This window comes from Gekko japonicus, unplaced genomic scaffold (assembly GCF_001447785.1).
Source record: "Gekko japonicus isolate JY-2015 unplaced genomic scaffold, Gekko_japonicus_V1.1 scaffold337, whole genome shotgun sequence".
NCBI classification, from domain to species: Eukaryota; Metazoa; Chordata; class Lepidosauria; order Squamata; family Gekkonidae; genus Gekko; species Gekko japonicus.
Window position 1 is genome coordinate 1,065,745 of NW_015175365.1, and position 22,458 is coordinate 1,088,202.

Genomic DNA, 22,458 nt, shown 5'->3' on the forward strand with positions numbered 1-22,458 from the left:
TTCAGGTGGGTAGCCGTGTTGGTCTGAAGCAGCAGAACAAAGTTTGAGTCCAGTGGCACCTTTAAGACCCTGCATTCCACAGTTAAGGATACATCTGTTTGTCAAACTCCAATTTTGGCATATTTATTTACTTCACTGTGCTTTCCCCCAGAATTAAACCCAAAGAAATCGAAACCATATAAACTAAGCTTGTTATTCCTGTTTGATCCTTGAATCTGTTAAACATCTTCACTATGCTGTACGCTAATTTACTGCTCACCCTCTACCTATATGTATGGACTGGTAATTTCCATTTCATTGTATCTGAAGAACTGTGCGTGCACATGAAAGGTTATACCTAGAATAAAACTTTAAGACCAACGAAGTTTAATTCTGGGTATAAGTGACAACTGACACCCCCCTCTCTCAAGTCCCGATGGTGTGGCTGCTGTACGTGCCCCTGTGGGCTGCCACAGTACTAGTGAGCCCGCTGGTGGTGGCTGGCTTTATGATGCCTCTGCCCATGCATATGGAACCCACAGAATTCTGTGCCCACCATGCCTATCACACATTATATGCAGTTTCCCAGTTTTCCACATAGAAGTGCCTTTTGCACAGGAACTCCGTATTCTGAGAGGCAGCCCTCCAAAAGCAAAGCGATCGGGGATGAGAGGCTGTGGGTTCTGCATGCCTTTGCGGAGGTGTCCTAAAGCCCTCCTGGGAAGGCCATTTGCCCTTGGTACCTTCACACAGAGCAAAAGTCAACTAAACTGTGATCCACAATCCAACTCCTCCTCCTCCAAGCTGGATTTTTTTTGCAAGGGGGGGGACGAGAGGTCTGTTTTCTTTGCACGAACCTTTCCTGGTGGGAGTTTTGCTGCAGACGTTAAGTGTGAGGGACTGATCCTGAGAAGAACTAGGGCTCTGTGGCCATTCATTCCTCAATCAGAGATCCAGGTAATGGATGGAAGGGGTGGGGACAAAGGGGGTGGGGGTGGGAATGGACAGGAAAGAGGGCGTTCCTACTATATCTAGAAACTGAAGGGGGGGAACCCTTCAAATGAGACCAGAGGAAAAGACCCAGCAACAGGTTTGGGGAGGAATATGGTGTAAATAAAAAGGGGTTTTCCAAAGTGGGCAGGACACGAACAATTCCTGAGGAGCCCAGAGCTCTTAAACTTTTTCTGCAATCATCTTTTTTCTGGTGTACCAGCATGGGGAGGGAAGCCGGCGTTCAGTGAGGAGGAGATGCCCCCACCACCCTGGCTGCTGCCAAGTTCTGTGAAGTTTCTTAACCCACTGAGGAAGTGTTTCATTACTATCATCTCACTTTTTCCCCCTCCAGCTTTTCCTTCCTTGACTTTTGGCTTATAGTGAGCCAAAAAGATTGTCCTGCACAGCCGTTTACAAAAATGCCCTCCTGAACAATTCTGTTTTACGGAGTCTGCAGGGTGAGGGGGCCTTCCTGATCACCACAGGGATGTGTAACAACTTCTCACCTTTCCAATATCATCAGTCTTTTCTCCTGAAAGCACTAAGACTTTTCTTGCTTTTTCTTCCACAATCTGCTCAAGACATCTTGGATCCTTGGAAAGGGCATTGGCCATAATGTGGAAAGTGGTGCCCAGGAGAAGATTCTGGTTCCGGAAGGCTAGCCTGTCCTTGCTCAGGGTGCCAGAGCTGGCTTCATCTGCTAGACCATATATTATATAGTATTATTACATTATAAAATTGGCATTCTGATACAAATATTGTATATCCGTAGAACTACATTAAAAATCCTTTTTAATAGAGCATGATTACATTATGCATCAGAGAAAACCTACACAAAATCACATTACCTAGTAGTGAAACTGTTTTGAGTACTGTAAGGATTTGTTCAGGATTACTCTGGCTCCGGCTGCGACTGTGACTGAAGCGGCAGTAGCTGTGGTTCCATCTCACCAGCCAGTCTTCTCTGGTCTTAGAATCTCTGTGCAGGTCCTTAAGAAGTTTAATGGCTACCGAGAAGCTGTTCTGCATTAAACAGACAAAAGTGAAAAAGCTCAATGACACTGCTAACAACAACTGTGGCATGCCCCTCTGACAGGGGACAACTATTGCAAGAAGCTGTTCTCCAGTGCTAGTGCCAGTACACCAAGTACACCCTGTATTATTCCTCTTGATGTAACAGCATCTTGGTCCAAGGTATCAATGAAGGAGGTCATTTGCCTTATCAAGGGATTAAAACTAGGAAAAGCCCCAGGTTCTGATCTAATCCCTAACAAGCTATTTAAGGCTGATCCACAATGATGGGCCACAGTTCTGGCCCCAATTTTCACTAACAGCACTGGACAAATTCCCAATTTATGGAAACATTCTGTTATTGTCCCAATATTTTAAAAGGGGTCCAGAAGTGATCCATGCTGTTATCAACCAATCAGCCTTCTTTCTTCTTTAGGAAAGCTATACTCTGCTTATCTGGATTGGATGGAATCAAAAACCTTATTGGGACATGAACAGATAGGATTTAGGCGGGATTTTTCGACATGCGACCATTGCCTAGTTCTTTAACACCTGGACGAGAAATACTCATCTTTTACGGAGGATGTATATGCAGCTTTTATTGATCTCAAGGGAGCCTTCAATTCTATAAATCACCCTAGATTGTGCAACAAACTTAATCCAACTACTATGGACAAAAGACTCCTAGTAGTCATTCAACATTTATATTCAGGTTCGACTGCCCACGTACGATTTGGGTATTATGGGAATTTAACAAATCCATTTAATTTGGAAAAGGGAAGTACAACAGGGATGCTTGTTGGCACCTTTTTTGTTTAATTTATATTTTAATGATGTAGCAACAATCTTTAATGACTGCTGCCACCCACCAAGACTAGCTGAGATTGGGGTGCCTATTCTGCTCTACACAGATGATGCTGTGATCTTGTCCTGATCTAGGGTCGGGCTGCAAAGGGCCTTGCAATCTTTTTCTAAGTATTGCTCTCAACAAAGCCTGGTGATTAACCATTTGAAATCTAAGATCCTAGTTTTCACCAAGAGCAGAAAATGGAACCCGTCTCAATGGTCTATCAATGGGTCTAATACTGAACAAGTCAAGACTTTCTCCTGTTTGGGGATTTTGTTTTCAGCAGATCTGTCTTGGACCCCCAACTTAGAACAGGGCTTAATAAAGCTAAACCACGTGCAAGTGCCAGCACAAGTTGAAAGTGGTTCCCCTCATCCTTTATGGTTCAGCTATTTGGATTAAAGCTATCTCCGATAACATCAATCAACCCTTAGCCCAATTTTTAAGGAAAATACTGAATATTCCCTGCTAAATGCTGTATTGTGGGCAGAATTCGGACAGATATCCTTGGAAGCCAGGGCATGGCTTTATGCCTTCAAACTGAGATTAAAACTGCTCTGTGCCAAAGATGGTTTGTTAGCCATTCTCAATTGAGATACCCACAAATCAACTTGGATTAAAGCCCTAGATGAGAAATTTATGATAATTGGAATGTCGATTAATGATATTTTTGAGATGGGCAAATCCAAAGCATTTTCTCTGATCAAAAAGTGTGTCCTAGAAATTTATTATAGTAGTCTGATCCTGAGAGCCCACTGAGATTGCTCACCCCTATCTTTTGGTCTTTCTATACCCCCCTATATGTACTATCTTACCATCCCACGTTACCTTAGAGATTTTTTGTTTGCAAGATTGAATATTATTCCTACAATGGTTTTACAGGGAAGATTTTTGGACAAAATCTGCCTTTGTGGCCTTAATAGGATAGATACATTCTTCCATGCCCTGCTTGAATGCATGTTCTTTGAGAATATAAGGGATCACTATATTAAGCCTTTAATCAACCAACCATCCCCCTATACTCTGGAAACCCTGGCTCTTTTGCTCAGCAATAAGTATACTCCAGCAACTGCAAAATTTCTCTCAGTCTTTTTAGCTCTTGCATCAAAAACAACAACAAAAAAGAAGCAAGCACCTTCTGCTGCTCAAGATCTGAGAACCAATGAGTTTCCAAGGGTATAAAAGGAAAAAAGGAAGCCAAATCAGGGGGACATGTGGTCCCATGAGATGAGAAAGAAGAGAATAAAAAGCAGTAGGGTTCCTGTGATTTGTACTCTATGCACAAAAGTTGTCAAGGAGCAAAGTATTGGATTCAGCCAACTTTTCCCACCCAGTATCACATAATCCCATTCCTTATTACAGCCCCCATCCCACATGGCTTTTGCACACCCTGTAACCATGATCGTAGCACGGCCGTTTTGGGCAGTCAAAGACGATCTTTTCTTTCTTTTTCTCCAGCAGAAAAGTTGGTTGGATCCAACTCAAAAGGTCTACACTTCAAAAAATATGGTTTGAAGAAGTGCTACTTGCTAACAAGTCACAATTGCTTTTATTCTCATAGCAGGAAGACATACTGGCCAAAGATTTGGAGGTGATTTTACCATATGCATTTCTGTAATCTTCCATTTAACCAGATTTCACCAATAACGTTGTTTTATTCAGCACAAGTAATGTCCATACTATGTACAGGATACAGGCATTGTTATTATTTTTACTTATTTACCTCATTTATGCCTTGCTTTTTGCCCCAATGGAGATAAAAGCAGCATACATCATTCGCCTCTCTCCATTTTATCCTCACAACAAGCTTGTGAGGTAGGTTAAAACTGAGAGTGTGTGACTGGTCCAAGATCCCACAGTGAGCTTCAGTGGCTGACTGGGGGGATTGAACCTGGTCCCTCCCAGATCCTGGTCCAACACTCTAACCACTGCACCATGCTGGCTGTTAGATTGCTTGAACTACTACTCAAAGCTCAGAATGTGCTTGAGTCCAAACCTGCCCCTCCAATGTCTTACACACATGCTACATGCCACTGAAACCAACAAGACATATTCATGTGTTCAAGTAATTTACTTTGTCATTGTTCATGGAATGGAAGGAGTAAACAAAATCCACAGAGCCAGAACAGATTTGAATCTCATTCAAATTTCAACTTCCCAACCTAGAGCAGGAAGGAAGCTCCAGCCATGAAATCATCCCCCATCCCATCCCTCACATCATTCTGATTCACAGCATACCATAAGAAGGAGCAATCACAATAGTCCTTATTAAAGGTACCTCACAGCAGCTAAAAAAATCCAGAGTAAAAAAATGCAAATAAGAATTTCAAAGATTACTGCTGAAGTACAGATTAATGTATAATTAAGACGTTATCCTTTAGAAAGGCCTCTCTAGCATTCTAAATTTGAAGGCAATTATGGTAAGAACGGATGTCTCAAAGCACTTAAAATGTACGAGGAAATTATTAGTCATATACTTCTCTGACTGGTCTTATCCAAATCTACTTTCTATGATTTTTGCAACAAATTAGAAGGTAGTAAAACAGGACAGTCACCTGTTTCCTAGCACTTTCTATCATCTTCATCTTCATGCTAAATTTGCAGTTTCTAATCATGGAATGTATGTCTTCCTTCTCATTGCCCCCTTCTATGTTGTCATTAGCATCTCCTCCTCCATCTACTTCCATACTGTCTTCCAAGTGGGTATTAGGAAGTCGCTCCTGAATTTTGTTAAGAAAGAAACATCTACACAAAAATAAGAACACGAACACAATGCTTACCGAAGTGTAACTATGACTACAGAGATTATTTCATTCCTTACCACACTTTTCTATAAGGCAAGCTGGAGGGGAATATTGTAAGAACATAAGATCAAACCAGAGGTCTATCTGAAGTCCTGTTTCTCACAGTGGCCAATCAGATGCTGCCAGCAGGTCTAACAGAAAGGTACAAAGGACAAAGCTTCCCCCTGCTGCTGTCCGCCGCTCAACCAATATTTCAAAGTGTTACTTTTATAAACATCTATCACGTGCCCCGCTCTCGTCATCTTTTTATAGCCTCAAATTCTATAGCCTTTGACAATAACGAAACTCTTAAATAACTGAACTCTTTGATCTTGGGTACATGCCATTCATATCCAGTGATTTGTCAGCTCTGAAACTTCACCTCATCACCTCTATTTAACACAGTTTTTCAGACACGTTCTGTGAAAACTGCACTTCCAGCATGCGTAAAAGTAACAACTGGTCATTTCTTTCTCTACTGGTTCCCTTATCTCCCTTTAGCAATCATTTCATTACTTCACCTAACAGTGCAATTGCCTACCTACCTTACTGCTTCTGATGTATTTAAAGATAGATTTATTGTTTGTCTTAATACTCTTAGCAAACCTACATTCTTTTTTCCACTTTCGTTATTGTCAGCTTTCTTTTCTTTTCTTTTATTTGCAGGGCTCACACTCCTTCTTCTACTCCTCATCTGAGAAACACCAACACTTTTTAAAAGAAGTCACTTTCCCTGTTATGGCCTTCTTGACCCTACTCATTCAATATGCTGGTGTCCTCATAGATTTCATGATAACTTTCCTGATTTGTTGTATATATTCTATCTGAGCTTTAATTATTGAGGATTTAAATAACTTCCAAGCATCCTCAAGAACATACCCTCTTTGCAACTCCTTTAGACTAACTCCTTAAATTTAGAAAAACTCCCTCTTTTGAAATAATGGTCCCCCTAGGGTATTACGGAGCTGTGGGAAAAATGGGATTTCCAAAAAATCCCAAATCCGAATACCATACCGGGATTCTGGAATGTCGGAAAACACCAATATTTTTTGAGTTCAGTATACCTGAACCTGAAAAATGCCTTCTTTTTTGCACACCTCTAAGTAGAACTATTTATTTCTCCAGGAACAAGCAAATATACAAACTCTTAGCTGAGTAACAGTTAACTAAGCAAGCACTTACCTGTTTGTAATGATATCATCCCAAATGTTCATAGGATCCATTTTGGAATCTGGATATCTGCTCATCCAAATACTGATAAGTCTCTTCAGGGATGCCTGAGAAGCTATATTACCTTTGTTAAAAAAATTAAAAATCAAGTCTACTGCCAGACAATGCAGGACAAGACGTTTAAACCCTGAGGAACTAGCACAGACAGTACCAGATTTTACTTAAATATTTGGTGTGCAATGTTTCTGACCAGTGAGACAATTGCATAATTGTTTATTTTTTAAAATCAGTTTTACTGCTCACTAGAATCTGTTGTTGTCTGTTTCCTGCTTGACAAAAAACAGCTTCTGATGCAGACACAAGATTCAAAGCATCCTAATCTTCCTGTACCGTAACTCTCTGAATCAGAAGCAACTGATCAAAAAAGCTGATAACAGGAACATCACCCATTAAGAAAAGATGACACCTTACCAGATTACATTGGACCTGGACTTAAATTTGTTATAAGCTTAAAAGTCAATGGTAATGATGTATCTACTAAACCTATGCAAAAGCATCTCATAAAAAAAGAAAAATAAAGTTACCTGATCTGCTTATAAAGTTGACAAAACCCTGTATTTCAGTTAAAGTCTGAATTGACTGCAGCTTGGTAAGTCGACTCTGATGTAACACTGAATCAATACTGGAATAGTTCTGTATAAAAACATAATACATTTTGAACTGCTAGCCAATATATTTCCTATGTGCTATGATTTCCCCGCTGACATCATTTCGCCCAGACAATTTCAAAGAGTCAGAATTTTAAAGAGCAACCTAATTTACCCTTTTCATGCCCATGGAAATGAAGACTGCACCAACGTCACTACAGCATAACCCTTCAAGGAAAAAAATCCATGTTATACTTTTTACTAAAACCAATCCAAATTACACAGACCAGTGTGCAAGCTTTTGAGTTCCTCAGAACGCAATCCAGATTGGATTTCTTTTATAAAGAGATAGATGGGGAACAAAAGATGATACTTAAGGCCATGATCTTAAGACATGAGCTTGTACCTACAGGAAAGTCATGCAAACTCTGCAGTGTATGGCAGAGTTTGTATACAGAACCCTCAACAAGTGAGGAAGACAATGATGAGAACAATGACAGTTCCATTGTGAATACTCTGCATACTGCTCTGTCACATCTGGAGCAGCCGGGGAGTTATGTGAGGCTGTTGTTTGTGGATTTTAGTTCTGCCTTTAATACCATCCTCCCAGATAGATTAGTGTCCAAATTGGAGGGCCTTGGACTCTCCAGCTCCATATGTTTCTGGATTTTGAACTTTTTGACAGCCCGCCCCCAGAAGGTTAGAGTAGGGTCCTATATGTCCACAGCCCTTACCCTTAATACCGGTTCTCCACAAGGCTGTGTGTTGAGCCCCTTGCTCTATACCCTCTACACACAGGATTGTACCCCCACCCACCCCAGTAACACCATCATCAAGTTTGCTGATGACACCACTGTGGTGGGGCTCATCTCTGGGAATGATGAGTCTTGCTTATCGGGACAAGGTGGAACAGCTTTGTGTTTGGTGCAGGGAAAATAATTTGATTCTCAACACCACCAAGACCAAGGAATTGGTAGTGGACTATAGGAGGAACAAAACGGACATCCAGCCACTGTTTATTGGTGGAGAATGTGTAGAGAGGGTGGCTACTTTTAAGTTTTTGGGAGTGATTATTGAGCAAAACTTGACCTGGAGCGCTAACACCACTGCTCTGGTGAAGAAGGCCAAGCAGAGGCTCTTTTTTCTCAGACTTTTAAAGAAAAATAACTTGAGTGAGAAAATACTGATGTTCTTCTATTGTTGCTCAATAGAGAGCATTTTAACATACTGCGTCTGTGCCTGGTTGGCCAGCTGTGGAGAGGAAAGCACTCCAGAGAGTTATCATCACAGCCCAGAAGATTATTGTCACTTAAAACAAGGACAAACAGATTAAAAAATAGTTTTTATTCGAGAGCTATTATTGCTTTAAATGCTGTATGAAATTGGAATTTGGGTGACATTGGTGGTTTAAGTTGCAATGTGAACCTTAAGGGAGTTATGGGATGGTTGTGAATGGTTGTGTGAGTTGTAGATCACCGAATGTATGCACCTTTAATTTCACTGTACCATGTACAATGACAATAAAGATTATTATTATTATTATTATTATTATTATTATTATAATATATAAAAATATAAAAAGCCAGCGACTGAAGGGGGAAAAGGTGAAATGTGAATGAGCCACAGTGTAGCCATGTCTGTGAAGGCCAAGTAAAGAATTGAGGGGAACATTTGACCCAGTGCTGAGTCAGCACTGTTATCTGTGTTTTCAGCTGAAGTTTCCAAAAGACTGCATTCCTCGCCTCACAGGGCAAACTAACCTTTAACATAGATCCTGTTTTCTTAAACTATAGTAGTCCGCAGTTTGTGTTGCACTTGTAGTGTACCATAGATAAGGTAGCAGTATTCTTAAAAGTATGTCAAGAAGGAAGTATGGATTGCTTTTCTATTGGTTTAGATTTGGTGCAGTATTGTCACTGTGTAAATGGTGTAACCGTTCTGCAAGACCCTGATGTCAATTAGCCTATATATGCCTATGCTTTTGTCTGTAAAGTTGTCACCATCTTGAGCTTTCGTAGAGATAGATACTTTTCTTGACCATGGTCAACTGAATAAAGACTTGGCTTCTACTGAACATAGTTTTACTTAGTTGGACCCCTTCAACTGAACCCTAATTTCTCCATCACAATCAATCAACTGTGTCTCTAACACCCCTCTAAAAAACTTCATTTGATGTTAGAAAAATATTAAAAGGATTCCTCAAGATGGATAATGCAAGAAAGTTTAACTAATATCAACATGCCATAGCTGCACGGATTTTAGAGAACTGCATCAGATATACTTGAATGTTACCTGCATGAACACCTGCATGGCATTACTAATGTAGTATTTGGCTCTATCAAAATCATCCTGCAAAATGTAGAGAAGACTCAGCTCTTGACTGTAGTACATTTCTATCAAAGCTTTCTTCTGTTCTGTCTTCATAGCTTCATCAATAAATGTCAACAAGGACTGGTCATCACCACCATGAAGGAGCAGTTTTAGCTTGCTGCGAATTATATATGGTAGATAGGTTTCCTACAAGGGAGGACAGAACGGTGAAAGTGAATACTGCTTTTGGCACATCATGCTGCTTTTGGCCTACAACCATATGGAAGTCATGCAGAACCTGTTACTATGATCTATGAGACTGATGTTTTAACAAGTGTATTCGGACAATATGCAGTTCAAATGTAGTTGTTTTTCATTTATTTATTTATTTATTATTTACATTTCTATCCCGCCCTCCCCGGAGGCTCAGGGCGGCTAACAATCGTATCACCAAAACAAAACACTAATACAATACAAAATATTTAAAATATGTCATAATTAAAACACATTAATTAAAACACACAGTGGAACATTTTAACCAGAGACTAATACTACATACAGATGTGAAGGCTCAGAGGGAAAAAAATAGAAAAATTGGAAATTTGGGGAAGCACTGAATAAAAGTCCCATGGATTTTTTAAATTTTATTTTATTTTTCTGTGGAATAAGTGAAATGCTTGTTAGGACAAATTTTAGCTGAGCCTAAAAGTATTTTGAGGAGCACTAGAAAAAAACTCCTACAACTGCAATGTGTTTTAAAACCACCTTTGTATTGTACATATTTCACCTTCCTCCAAATCTCAATTTTTCAAGGTTGAGATGGGGGGTGGGTGTTTCCCCATGGTTTTAAATTTTCTGGAGATTTTACATCTCCAATGCTTGACTGAAACCTCTCCTCAGGTGAAATCTGGGACTGATCTCCTGACTTTTTTTCTCTTTTGAACTCAAATGTAAAGGCTGCCAGTTTGTTCTCAGTGGCAGTGGAGCTTAACTTATTTATTATTTATTTATTTTATTCCATTTATACCCCGCCCTCCCACCTACCCTGTTTTCCATATAGTTGCTGTTTGCCCCAAGAAAGGGGGGGGGAGTACTGAGAGATAAATTGCATATATTCTGCATGCTCTGCAGTTTGGCTTAACACACAAACAGGGTCTAAGAAGTTGACTCAAACACTATGGTACAATACATAAATACAGTTTTGTAAAGCTAGAAACTGTACAGGCAAATATATTTTTTTCAAACCTGATAAAATGGATTGCTCCAAGTTTTATTTAGGTCTGGGGGCTGTTTATCATCAATGTTAACAGTGGAACAATATTCCAAAGATTTCCATTCTGTCAGATGGTCGTAACACTCAAGAGAAGCAAATTCCCAAAAATCCTTTTCTGCTTCTATTGGTTCCTCATCAGGCCAGTCTTGCTTAGAAAGTGCCTATAGGAGCAAAGAGGAATAATGCATTAGTGATAAATGGGTAGCAACACTGCACACTTTAATTTACAGTCTGCACAAAGATTACAAGATGAATTTTTATTTATATCCTTTCTGTTTCTACATACAAGGAGGCTCAAAGCAGTTCCTCCAGTAATTTCTCAAAGTTTGTATGCCTTTTACCATACCAGTAGAGTTGCCTTATTCGGCAATCCTTAAACAACCTTCTAAATCAGGGGTGTCAAACATGTGACACATGGGCCAGATCAGGCCCTTGGAGGACCCCAATTAGGCCTGCAAGGCCCTGGCTGCTTCCTACTTTCATTTGCAGTTCTGCTGCTGCCGCCATGTTACAGTTTGCTTTACTAGTCTCTCTCAATCGCACAGTAGATAGGCAAGGCTCTCCTGTGCGATTGGGAGAGTCTGGTAAAGAACTGGCTGAGGCTCCTCCCCCTCCTCCTCCCAGGGGGAGGGAGGGAACAGCCAGAGCTTGCTTCCTGGCAAGGCTGCAGGAGAAAAGGGAAGGAAATCTTTCTTTCCTTCCACTGGCTGAGGCTCCTCCCTGAAGGGAGGGAAGGAATGAGGGAGAGTTTGCTTTGCTGGGCTGCTTCAATCGCATGGAAGATTACCAAGCACCTTTAAGACCAACAAAGTTTTGTTCACGGTATGAGCTTCTGTGTGTCTCGTTGAGCTCTTTATGCCAGGGCTCTCCTGGGTTCAACTCAGTCCCCCCCCCCCCCTTTCATGCCCTCATGATCCAGTCTTTCTCATCAGGAAAGCAATGTGAACTATTTTAGAGGAGGAATAACAACAAGCCAGTAAGGTGGATTAGACTGAGTGTGTGTGTCCAGACCAAGTTCACCCCCTTTGTAGGAAGTTGTAGTTATTTCTCTGGGGAAGAGTATAGTTTTATGGACAAACACGAAGCCTTCTCAGGTTCTTGATCAGCACATGAAGCAACTTATGTACAAAAGGTTGCAATGCTCAGCCATTTCATGTTTTCCTGTGGGTCCTAAGCTAGGACACTGAGCATGAGATTTTTGTAATAAATGTCAATAAATCAAAAGTAGGTTTGCAGCTTACAGATACACACCTGAACAGCATACTCAAGATTGTTACTGCACAGACATATTGATGCAATATTTCAGAGCACATGTGTCAGTTATCAGAGACTGTATAGACAAAATTTTGGAAGAGTGCTAGTGTTTTAAGCATGTTTTATTTCTAAAAACCTTTAATTGTGTTTGTCTGCGTCCTTTATAAAGTTTATATCTCCACTACCTTATGACACACATGGCCCAGCCCAACGACATCTCATTTGCGTCACATCCAGCCCTCATAACAAATGAGTTTGACACTCCTGTTCTAAATCCACTGAAATCGATGGGCTTACAAAGGTTTGACTCTGCTTTAGTTTGCCCTGATGGAAGACTAAAGGGCATGAAATGGCAGCACTCCACAGAATTTCATTACAGTCTACTTCTTCATGCACACTCCATGTTTTCATTTCCCTTAGTCATTAGGACAACTATCCTAGTCAAAAAGAGAAAATTATGATTTGGAAACCTTTTTAAAAATCAACACTGAGCCTGAGCAATTACTTCTTTTTTTCCCTTCAGTCACTTGAAAATAAGATGTTTTATAAAGCATAAAATGTACCTCATCATATTGTTTAGCTGCCTCAGCATAATCACTGTTTGCTTCTGCTAATAAGGCCTTCTGAGTGACTTCTTTAGTACCAATTCTTCCACTAAAGATACCCCGCAGGACATCGTAATCTCCAACAGATCGATAAAGCCTAGAAAGTGAACACCATCAAAGGTAAATCTGAACTTACCAAGAAGACATTACTATCCTGATTTCTAATAAAGAGAATAATTTTCATAACAACAAATACAACTTATGAATGAATAAGTTAAATTAATACAAAATTTCTACACAGTTGAACTTTAACAATTGTAAGAATCATAAAACCTTCTAAAACAAGTCATTGTCATAAAGTGCTAGTACAGATCTATGCTAATAATATTGCTTAAGATGGCAGTAACAACGATGGTTACACAGATGCAAGATTTAGGTCATAGTATAGATCTAGAACATTGGTCAAAAATATGGCAGACAACGAAGTTTATGGGAGCAATATCATATAAAGAAAACATTTATAAAATGTTTCACAGATGGCATTGGTCCCCCGATAAAATATCTAAATGCTATCCGAAAATATCAAATAGATGTTGGAAATGTAAAACCAATGTGGGAACATTTTATCATATGTGGTGGAGATGTGGGAATGTCCAGAACCTTTAGCATAAAATACATAAGATAATAATGGAAATACTAAACACTAAATTAGCCTTAAGACCAGAAATTTACCTGTTGAATATGATACCTAATGGATATAAACAAAATGAATTCTACATAACTTATATTTTAACTTCAGCTAGAAATTTGTTGGCTAAATGCTGGAAAACACAGAGAACACCTTCAAGAGAAGAGATAACTCAGAAATCGTTGGAATTAGCAGAAATGGATAGATTAAATGTTGTTTTGCAAGGAAAAGATGAAGATTACAATGTTCCCTCTAAGCTGAGTTAGTGTGAGCTAGCTCACGTTTTTTGAGCCTCCGGCTCACACATTTTTGTCTTCGCTCAGGAAGGAGGGCTCCAAACCAATTTATGCAGTAGCCAAATCACCTGCTCACAACTTTAATGCCAGTAGCTCACAAAGTAGAATTTTTGCTCACAACACTCCATAGCTTAGAGGGAACATTGATGAAGAATTGTATTTAAGCAATGGGCTAGAGTGTATTCATGGTTAGACATCAAGCTGGAAAAATAGACTCAAAAACTACTGTATTTCCAGGATTGAAATGTATATGCTATAAAATATAAATAAATACATTAAAAAAGATGGTGGTAACAGTCATGTTGATATATTTGGTGGTCTGTCTTGATGGTCAGTTCACTGATCTATTTATGTATATGCTGCAAGCACAGGCCGTAGATGGTGGAAACTAGGTGACAGGGCTCTATACCTTCCAATTGTTATTGGAGGTGTTTCCTTGACTGAAGGCCTGGTGGAAGGCCCTGTTTAGCTGTCATCTAAGGCAGTTTAACACTATCTAAGACAGTGGTCCCCAGTGTGGTCTATCAAGTCTAGGATCCTGTTTTGCATAACAGCCAACGAGATGCCCTTGGAGGGCCTGCAAGCAAGACACAGAGGCCACAGCCTCTCCTTGTGCTTGTCTCCAGCAACAGGAATTCAGGCATATTTGGTCTCTAAATATGCAGGTTCCATATGATTGTCATCATAAATAAAACAGAACCTAACATGAATAAAATGGAACCTAACAGAAGAGTTAATGTTTGTCTAGCCTTTTTTTAACACCTTCTAAAACAGTGGTCCCCAATGTGTACCCGTGGCACCATTGTGCACACCAACACTTTTTTTGGTGCTCTCCAAATGTTTTAGGAAGTGGGCAGGGCCAGATAGGCCTTTTGCCCAGCAAAGCTTCTGATTGGCCATTAAGAGATCTGATTAACTGTAGGGTTTTTTTTAAAAAAAACAACCCTTGCTTTGTCAGCACAACACAAGGATCTTCACTGTGTGACTGAAGTTAAGCTGCAGCAATCATTTTGTGGCTGGCTTCACTTCCTGTGGCAGCCATTTTTGCCATGGCCACCACACAGTGTCAGAACTCCAACGGTGCCTGCAGGTTCAAAAAGGTTGGGGACCCCTGATCTAAGATAATATCCATCACTACATCATGGGGTAGTGAATTCTAGAAGTTCTGTGGAAAAGTACTTTCCTCAGTCAACTCTCCTATCAACTTGATTGGATGTCACCAAGTTCTAGTACTACAGTTTTGAGACAAAAGTGTTCTCTATTCACTTTCTCTAGACTATGCATAATTTTATAAACCACAATCAAGTTCCTTCTTGGTAATCTTTCCTCTAAACGGAAAAGCCACAAATAGTCTTTCCGCATAGGGAAGGTGCACCAACTCTTCATCAGTGCTGGCTGCCCTTTTCTAACCTTTTTCCAGTTGTGATACACTTATTTAGATGCAGTAACCAACACTGTACATTATGCCTCATGCAGGTACACTACAGATAAATAAGAATACTGACTGTTTTGTCTTCAATCCTTTCCTAATGACCCTCGGCATAGAATTTGTCTTTGTCACTGCTACTGCACACTGAACTAACAATATCACTAAGCTATACACTGTGATGCCAAGGTCTCTTTCCTAGTCAGTGATCACCAGTTCAGACCCCATTGGAACTCATCTCTAAACTAGGACTGAAAGTAAACAAGAACAACTTACTTGGCTAGTTCAATCCATCGAATGACATCTGGAGAAAGATCTGTCTTTCCACGCATTCTTTTAGCAGGTGGTTCCTCCTCTTCAGAAGAAAGGTGAACTAAAGCTTGCTCAAGAAGCAGGATACCCACAGATTGCTGTAAACTCGCTAAGCAGCTGGTACTCACACTGGAAGGGTTCAGGTCCAGCAGCTCTTTGTGCTGATAACTCATTTCCTATTGCAGCAAAGCTATAATTAGCTATTGGAAATGCTTTCTTGGGCCAGAACACTATGCATCAACCACATGTTTAATTCCCCCATTCCTCTCCATAACGTTTAGGACAACTTACTCATATTCAGATGTTGATATTGAGCATTTCCCCACCCCTGATACCTATTACTGGCTCCTGCTAAGGGGAACAAGGAAATGCCCAACATCTTAATATCAGAACAAGGGGAAATTAAATGTGTGGCTGTTTTTGGCCCTAGAGACATGCAACATGCAGAGGGCTCTTATATAAGCCAGTACAACACTACGCCCAAAATTCCAGCTAATTTGCAGCCCCAATGATTTATTTTAACTACCACCAATAACTGTCAAATTCCCGGATGCACAGGTATTCCTCCACTAGGAATAGCACAGTATTAGTAGGAGGAAGCAGCAAATGAAAAAAACACTACATTATAAACTTCTGTACACATCAGTTGCTGTACAAGCATGGCATTTGGTCAGGGAAATATTACAGTCAGCACCAAAGTTCTGGGTCTAATTTTCTTTTATTTTTTAGATTTCTACAGGGACACTATTTCCCTCTGCATTATTATCCACTTTAAGAGAGTCCCTCTACATTGGGGAAAATCTTATCCAATTCTAAGACATTGTCTTATTTTGTCTTATTTATTCATACACTAAACTAAAACTTATACAGTGGCACTGAGTGTTTCATAATTCTACTGAAGTTATCACGGGTATCACCAGCTGAATCAGAAGAACTAAGCAAGTCATCTAGTCTATCAAACACCAAATAGCAGACAACGCTGGTGCTGCGAGAGGGGCAGGAGGAGTCGGTGGTGGTGGAGCTGCCAGAGTGGGCTTCTGAAGAGGCTATGGCAGTGGTGACCAAGGCCATGCATGGGGCCATGGAAGAGGATGCAAATGGGGCCATGGGGCCTGTGGTGGAAAAGCTGAAGATAAAGATAAAACTTGGCCGTGGTCAAAGACATGAAAATCAAGTCTCTGGAAGAGATTTACCTCTTTTCTCTTCCAATCAAGGAGTCTGAAATCATTGACTTTTTCCTGGGCCCTGTACAGGAGCAAACCCGGGTCGGGCAGTGCACCAGGTTCAAGGCCTCTGTTGCCATGGGTGACTAGAATGGCCACATTGGCCCTGGAGTCAAATGCTCCAAGGAAGTCACCACTGCAACTCGTGGGGCCATTATCTTGGCTAAGCATGATCAGCAAGCTGCACCACGTGGTACTGGAATTGTGTCTGCCCCAGTTCCCAAGAAACTGATGATGATGGCTGGGATTGATGACTGCTATACCTTCTCCAGGGGCTGCACTGCCACCCTCAGCAACTTTGCCAGGCCACCTCTGATGCCATCTCCAAGACGTACAGTTACCTGACCTTTGGGAAGGAGACCGTGTTCACACGTCTCCTTACCAGGAGTTCACCGACCATCTGGCCAAGACCCACACTACCAGAGACTCTGTGCAGAGGATCCAGGGGGCTGCTTTGGCAACCATCAAACAGCTTTTTTTGTACAAGAAATAAAAACTGATAAATGACCAAAAAAGAGAACTAAGCAAGTCCTGGTGCTTGTTTATAGTAACAAATTTTTCCCCTTCCCTTTCGTTTATAAGGGTATGCCTTCAGATCTACCCAAGCCAAAAATGTTCCCCCCAAATACCTTATCAGTATTTTCCCAGTATATTTCAGCTTCCCAAACGTATCCAGGTTTTCTCAGGAAAAAAAAAATCCCAAGAAAATCCAGGATATATTCGGGAATTTCGGATAAATCTGAAAACAGCCTCTCAGTTTATGCAGTCCCTTTAAACTTTAAAGGGTCTGCAGATGTCAGCCCAAGGATCAGCCGGAGTGGTGGGGAGCTGATAGCTCCCCACCGCCTTAGCTGTGGCTGGCTTCTCTTGCAGCCCAGTTTAAACCAGGTGGCAGGAGAGGGCAGCCCAGCTGGGATCACTGTGCCTATGGGGAGCCAATAGTTCCCCGCAGGTGCAGCTCTGTGCTGCCTTCTCCTGCCAACTGGTTTAAACTGGGCTGCAGAAGAAGCGAAGCCATCCCAGGATCGGGCTGGTATTTTTTTACTGGCATTTTTTGGTCTTGGTCTACTGGACCCCAAAAATTTCAGAATTTCTGAAAAATCCTGGATCCGAATACTATACTGGTATTCAGATCTGGGATTTTTCAGGACTCCTGTAATTTTTTCGGGTCCAATAGCCCCAAACTGAAAAATACTGGTTAAAAAAGTTTGCACACCCCTATTCGTTTATGTTCTTTGGTAATCAATATATTTCTGTTTCACAGTCTTAACATCTCAAATCAGCCTGAAGACTAGGCAAAGGCTAAACACAGGAACCCAAGCCACTGGGTAGAATTCAAAGAATATAAGAAGCACAGTGCTTCAAAGCCTGTACTGTTGTGTGAGAAAGATGTCTCTTCCTATGCTCTACAGTACCTGTCTTAAAAGCAAATATGATTCCTTTGGAGACTCCTGAGGCACCACTACCTGATCTTAAGAACATGGAGGTGATTATGTCAAGTGATTCTCATACAGGCAAGCAATGAATTCTGCAACTATCTGTGGGAAAGAACGGAGCCTTGTAGGAAGAGAACTTCGGGCTAATCCCAGATGTGATGCTCCCAGACATTAGCTTTGGTTTATCAACTAGGAATGGGCTGTGGGATTCTATCCTTTCATTCTTGCTCTTAAATTCCTCACACCTTACTTAACCCAAGTGTGATGTTACCTTTGATACCTCCTCAACCTCAGTTTAGAAACCAGGTATGAGTTTGGGCCCCATTCCAAATTCAAAACCATGATGATAGTTTCAGAAGTGTTACAACTACACTGGTCCCTCTTAAAGTTTCTGCCTTTCAAAATGACGGAAGTGATTTCCCCCCCCCCTACCTGGACGCAGGCGATGAATGGTGGGAAATACAACACAGATGTGGTCAGGAAGCAATTGAAGTCCTGCACCAGCTGTTGGATGATGCTATTCTTCTCTGACTGAGATTTAGATTTTCTCATTTCTTCCAAAATTCCAGCAAACAAACTGCTGAAGAGCACTTTGGCCAGTGTAGAGTCTCTCTGTAATCAAGAACAGAAGCAGGAAGTCTCAGGACAAATGTTTACAACACTATTGCACTGGCACTTCCACAGCAAAGAGAAAAAGAAGCAATACATTGCAATACATTATTGGATAGCCCAAGCTAGCCTCATCTTGCAAGATACTGGAAGTTAAGCTGGGTCAGCCCTGGATAGTACATGGATGGAACACAACCAAGGAAGACCAGAATTGCTACAGAGAGGCAGGCAATGGCAAACCAACTCTGTCTCTTGCCTTGAAAACTCTATGGGGTCACTGTAAGTTGACTGCAACTTGATGGCAAAAAAGTGATCTAAATATACAACAATTACTTCAAGTCTGAAAGAAAACCCCTAATTTCTACAATGAATTATCAAGTTTTACATGCTGTATACATGTTGTAGACATGCTGCTATATAAAATAAGCAATTTATATGCTATGTAAAGCAGCAGGCTTTCTAAAGGACAACTCATGAGAACTTTTTTTTTTTGCATTTTCTAAAAACTACAACAAAATTAGGGAGGGAATCTAATACTATAGGAGAAAGAAAAGAAAACCCACTAAAAACCCAAGAGTTGGAGGTCATACATTGCTTATAAAGGTGTTAGCTTAACAAGTTGCTTTTCTTGACATTGAGAGTGGTCAATTATCATCATCAATTATGTTAACAAACCATCAAGTCTGACTATATAGAGAGCATTACAGGATAAATCGCTAATTCGCTTAAGAACAAATTTCAAAGAACAGTGGCATCTCATTTTACATTTTTCCCTCCTTCATTTAAAGCAAATTAGTAATCATATTTCCCTCAATAAGTATAACGCAGTCAATTTCTCTTCCCACGCTGTTATCTTCATTCGTCTTAAACATTTTCCCTGTGGCGTTGTCTTGCTGAAACTGGAACTGGTAATCTCAGAACAAAGTCTCTTTTTCTTTTTCAATTACTGTAATCCGTTTAAATTAATGCCTTCAATCGTGGGGATCATTCCATTTGTTGCTTTTAAGAGCCAAACTTGTAGAGAGTCTATCCATCCTTTTGCCCGTTAGACTTTTTCGAGTATGACATACCCATCGCTTACAGCTTCGCTTAGTCGACTATATACAGGCCCCACCATTTAGTCTTACTATTACTCTCCTCTTTAATATTGGAAGTCCCTATGATCAAAGGCTAGTCGCTTCTCCGATGTGAACACAGTCCCTTGAAAATAGCAGTCAGAATATAACACAGTTCTTGTAAAGTAACTCGTTTTTGCCAGCAGAGGGCAAAGGTTTAGCTTGCAGTCTGAAAGAGTCTATGGTTGTTTTGGATCTTGCTTGCTGCTTCTGCTGCCTCACGATCACCATTTTAAAGCATATTTACTTTTTTCAAAATTTGCCAAAGTCACGAAAGTTTGCCCAAACGCTTATTTAACTCCTGGGGTCTCTCAACTACAGTCTATTACCTTTTAAAACTCCATCCCTACTACAGTGGCTTTTCTTTTTTCGCTTATTTTGTTCTTTCCGGGGAAGAGTCCCCCTCCCCCCTTGCTTTAGTAAACGGGGACTCGCTCATTTTCTGGTATTCTCGCTTTAACAAACTCACTCTTCAACGTCTGGTCCTTCAGATCTCGCCAGGTAAGGATTTTAACGCTGTACCTCCAAGCACTTGTCCTGGTATGCGTAGCTTGGTCCCATTCGAGAACGCAGTGCAGAGACCTTCAGGGCAAAGGGAAGCCTCAATCTGCTGGCAGCGTGCTCGCAGAGAGGCGACCCTCGGTGCCCCATGGCAAGGGACTCATCGCACGAGTCCCAGGGGAGTGAGTACATTCGCACCCCCTCTCAGTGAGCTGGTCCACGGATCATCCACCAGGAGCACCCTAGGGAAACGACCGCCATCAGCCCGCCAAAACCGGAAGTCCCATGAGAACCTTTGTTGTAAGGCCTTGACCACTCACATCTTTCCTTTCCTCCATAGAACTACTATGAAAACGGTAAATGGCAGAGCCCATAATACAGCATGCAAAGTTAAATAGAGGCAAGAAGTCACAAAACAACCTTTCAGAAAGTCTGATGCAACCCCTGCTACCACATTTGGCAGCAGCAACCACTCCAGCTTGCAATGAAACAACAGTGTTCATTTAAGTAGGATAAATGCTACATTTCACACTTTAGTCCAGGGTGACTGAATGAAATCTGTATACAATTCAAATCAAAAGTCAAAAATTCAGAAGGTAAATGTGTTCTGGAGCAGGTTTATAAAACATATTTTGTAAAAACTGTATTTGGTCAGTTAAACACATGGGATTGCATACCTGTGCTAAGCCTTGCAGAGGAGTGATCAGACTGCTATATTCAATCTGGATGTCGGGGAGATCCCCTTGCCTGTACCTCCTATACAGAGTGACCTGAGCATCGTGCTTCATTTTCAGCTCAGTTTTCAGTTCCTGAAATCATTGATAAGTTTACAGTAACTAACAAAATTAATATGGATTTTATTTAGGATAGTTTGTAGTAGTTATCACCAAGTGAACAGGAATGAATTTAAGAAGCACATTCCTCACCCTATCCTGTCCTAAATATTTTATTTATTAAATTTATGACCCATCCTTTCCAGCTCAAGAAGAAAAGACAATTCAGCAGTCCTCCAGGAACCCTGAAGACAGAGGTAGTGGTAGCCATGATACCCAGATAACCTAAAAGCGGCTTTCAAACCCAGAAACTAAAAAAAAAAAAGTCTCGATGGGAAAATAACTTCCTGATCACTGTTCCTAAAACAGTACTTCAGTAGAGCTATTCCTAAAACCAATCTTGCAGTGCTAGCTAAGTCTCCCCCCTCTACGATCTACTCAGAAAAAGCAAACCTTTTCTTGTTTCAGTTCAGCAACACCTTTCCTTGCATAAATCAGACTCAGCTTTTCTTGGTCCTTTAAGAAGCGTCTTCGTAGCCTCAGAATTTCTGCCCGCTCGTCTATACCTAACAGATACATGCAGGAGGAAAATCCTTCTTTAAATATACAAACAGGAAACCAAATACACACTATCTTGCTTTGTATAGAATACCTTGCAAATTAAAAGCCAAGATGGAAGCTGTCGCCTATAACACCATTTAAGAAGAAATGAGACAGAAAAATCCAAGGTCTTTTTAAAACTTTCCTAACATAATAGCTTAAGTTTTGAAATGGTGACTGGTCCTTTGACTAAAAGCTGTGTGTTTGATGTCTTATACTACTTGCTTAGACCAAAAAAGAAACCTCGAAACAAAAATACAAGGGCAGGGGGGAGATCCATACCTTTAGTTTTGCTATCCACCTCATCTCCTGGCAAGCCCAGTCTTTTTTCCCCAAAATTGGGACCTAACGGTTTGAAAGCAGCTCTCTGCGACCTGTCAGCATGCTTGTGGGTGAGCAACATGGATGAAGACAAGGATTCAGAAGATGAAGTAACTGAATATTCTGCAAAGGTGTCAACACTGTTTCCTAACAGCCAGTTAAAAGAGCTCCTCCCACCTGTAATAAGCAGAAAGTATTAACTAGGCAATGCACATTAAAATAGCTTAATCCCTCCACCATATATTGCTCTATTGTTTATAGCCCAATTATAACAAAAAACCAAATGATCAGGACAGAGCATGTGAAAACTGAGAAGCTTACTTAGAATCTAATATATATTCAAAAG

General features: G+C 40.7%; 1 protein-coding gene across 1 annotated transcript in view; it reads right to left on the minus strand.

The window, feature by feature from the left end:
• The window catches only part of PRKDC (protein kinase, DNA-activated, catalytic polypeptide), a 141,213-nt gene that overhangs the window by 33,440 nt on the left and 85,315 nt on the right, over window positions 1–22,458 (minus strand). Inside the window, exons 59-71 of the mRNA XM_015425442.1 lie at window positions 22,074–22,289; window positions 21,645–21,757; window positions 21,096–21,227; window positions 18,626–18,805; window positions 15,499–15,710; window positions 12,831–12,969; window positions 10,986–11,174; window positions 9,723–9,947; window positions 7,368–7,476; window positions 6,796–6,907; window positions 5,386–5,575; window positions 1,821–1,995; window positions 1,479–1,669 (exon numbers count right to left, since the gene is read on the minus strand). Coding sequence (XP_015280928.1) covers window positions 1,479–1,669; window positions 1,821–1,995; window positions 5,386–5,575; window positions 6,796–6,907; window positions 7,368–7,476; window positions 9,723–9,947; window positions 10,986–11,174; window positions 12,831–12,969; window positions 15,499–15,710; window positions 18,626–18,805; window positions 21,096–21,227; window positions 21,645–21,757; window positions 22,074–22,289 — 2,183 coding nt within the window. The remainder of the gene's footprint in view (window positions 1–1,478; window positions 1,670–1,820; window positions 1,996–5,385; window positions 5,576–6,795; window positions 6,908–7,367; window positions 7,477–9,722; window positions 9,948–10,985; window positions 11,175–12,830; window positions 12,970–15,498; window positions 15,711–18,625; window positions 18,806–21,095; window positions 21,228–21,644; window positions 21,758–22,073; window positions 22,290–22,458) is intronic.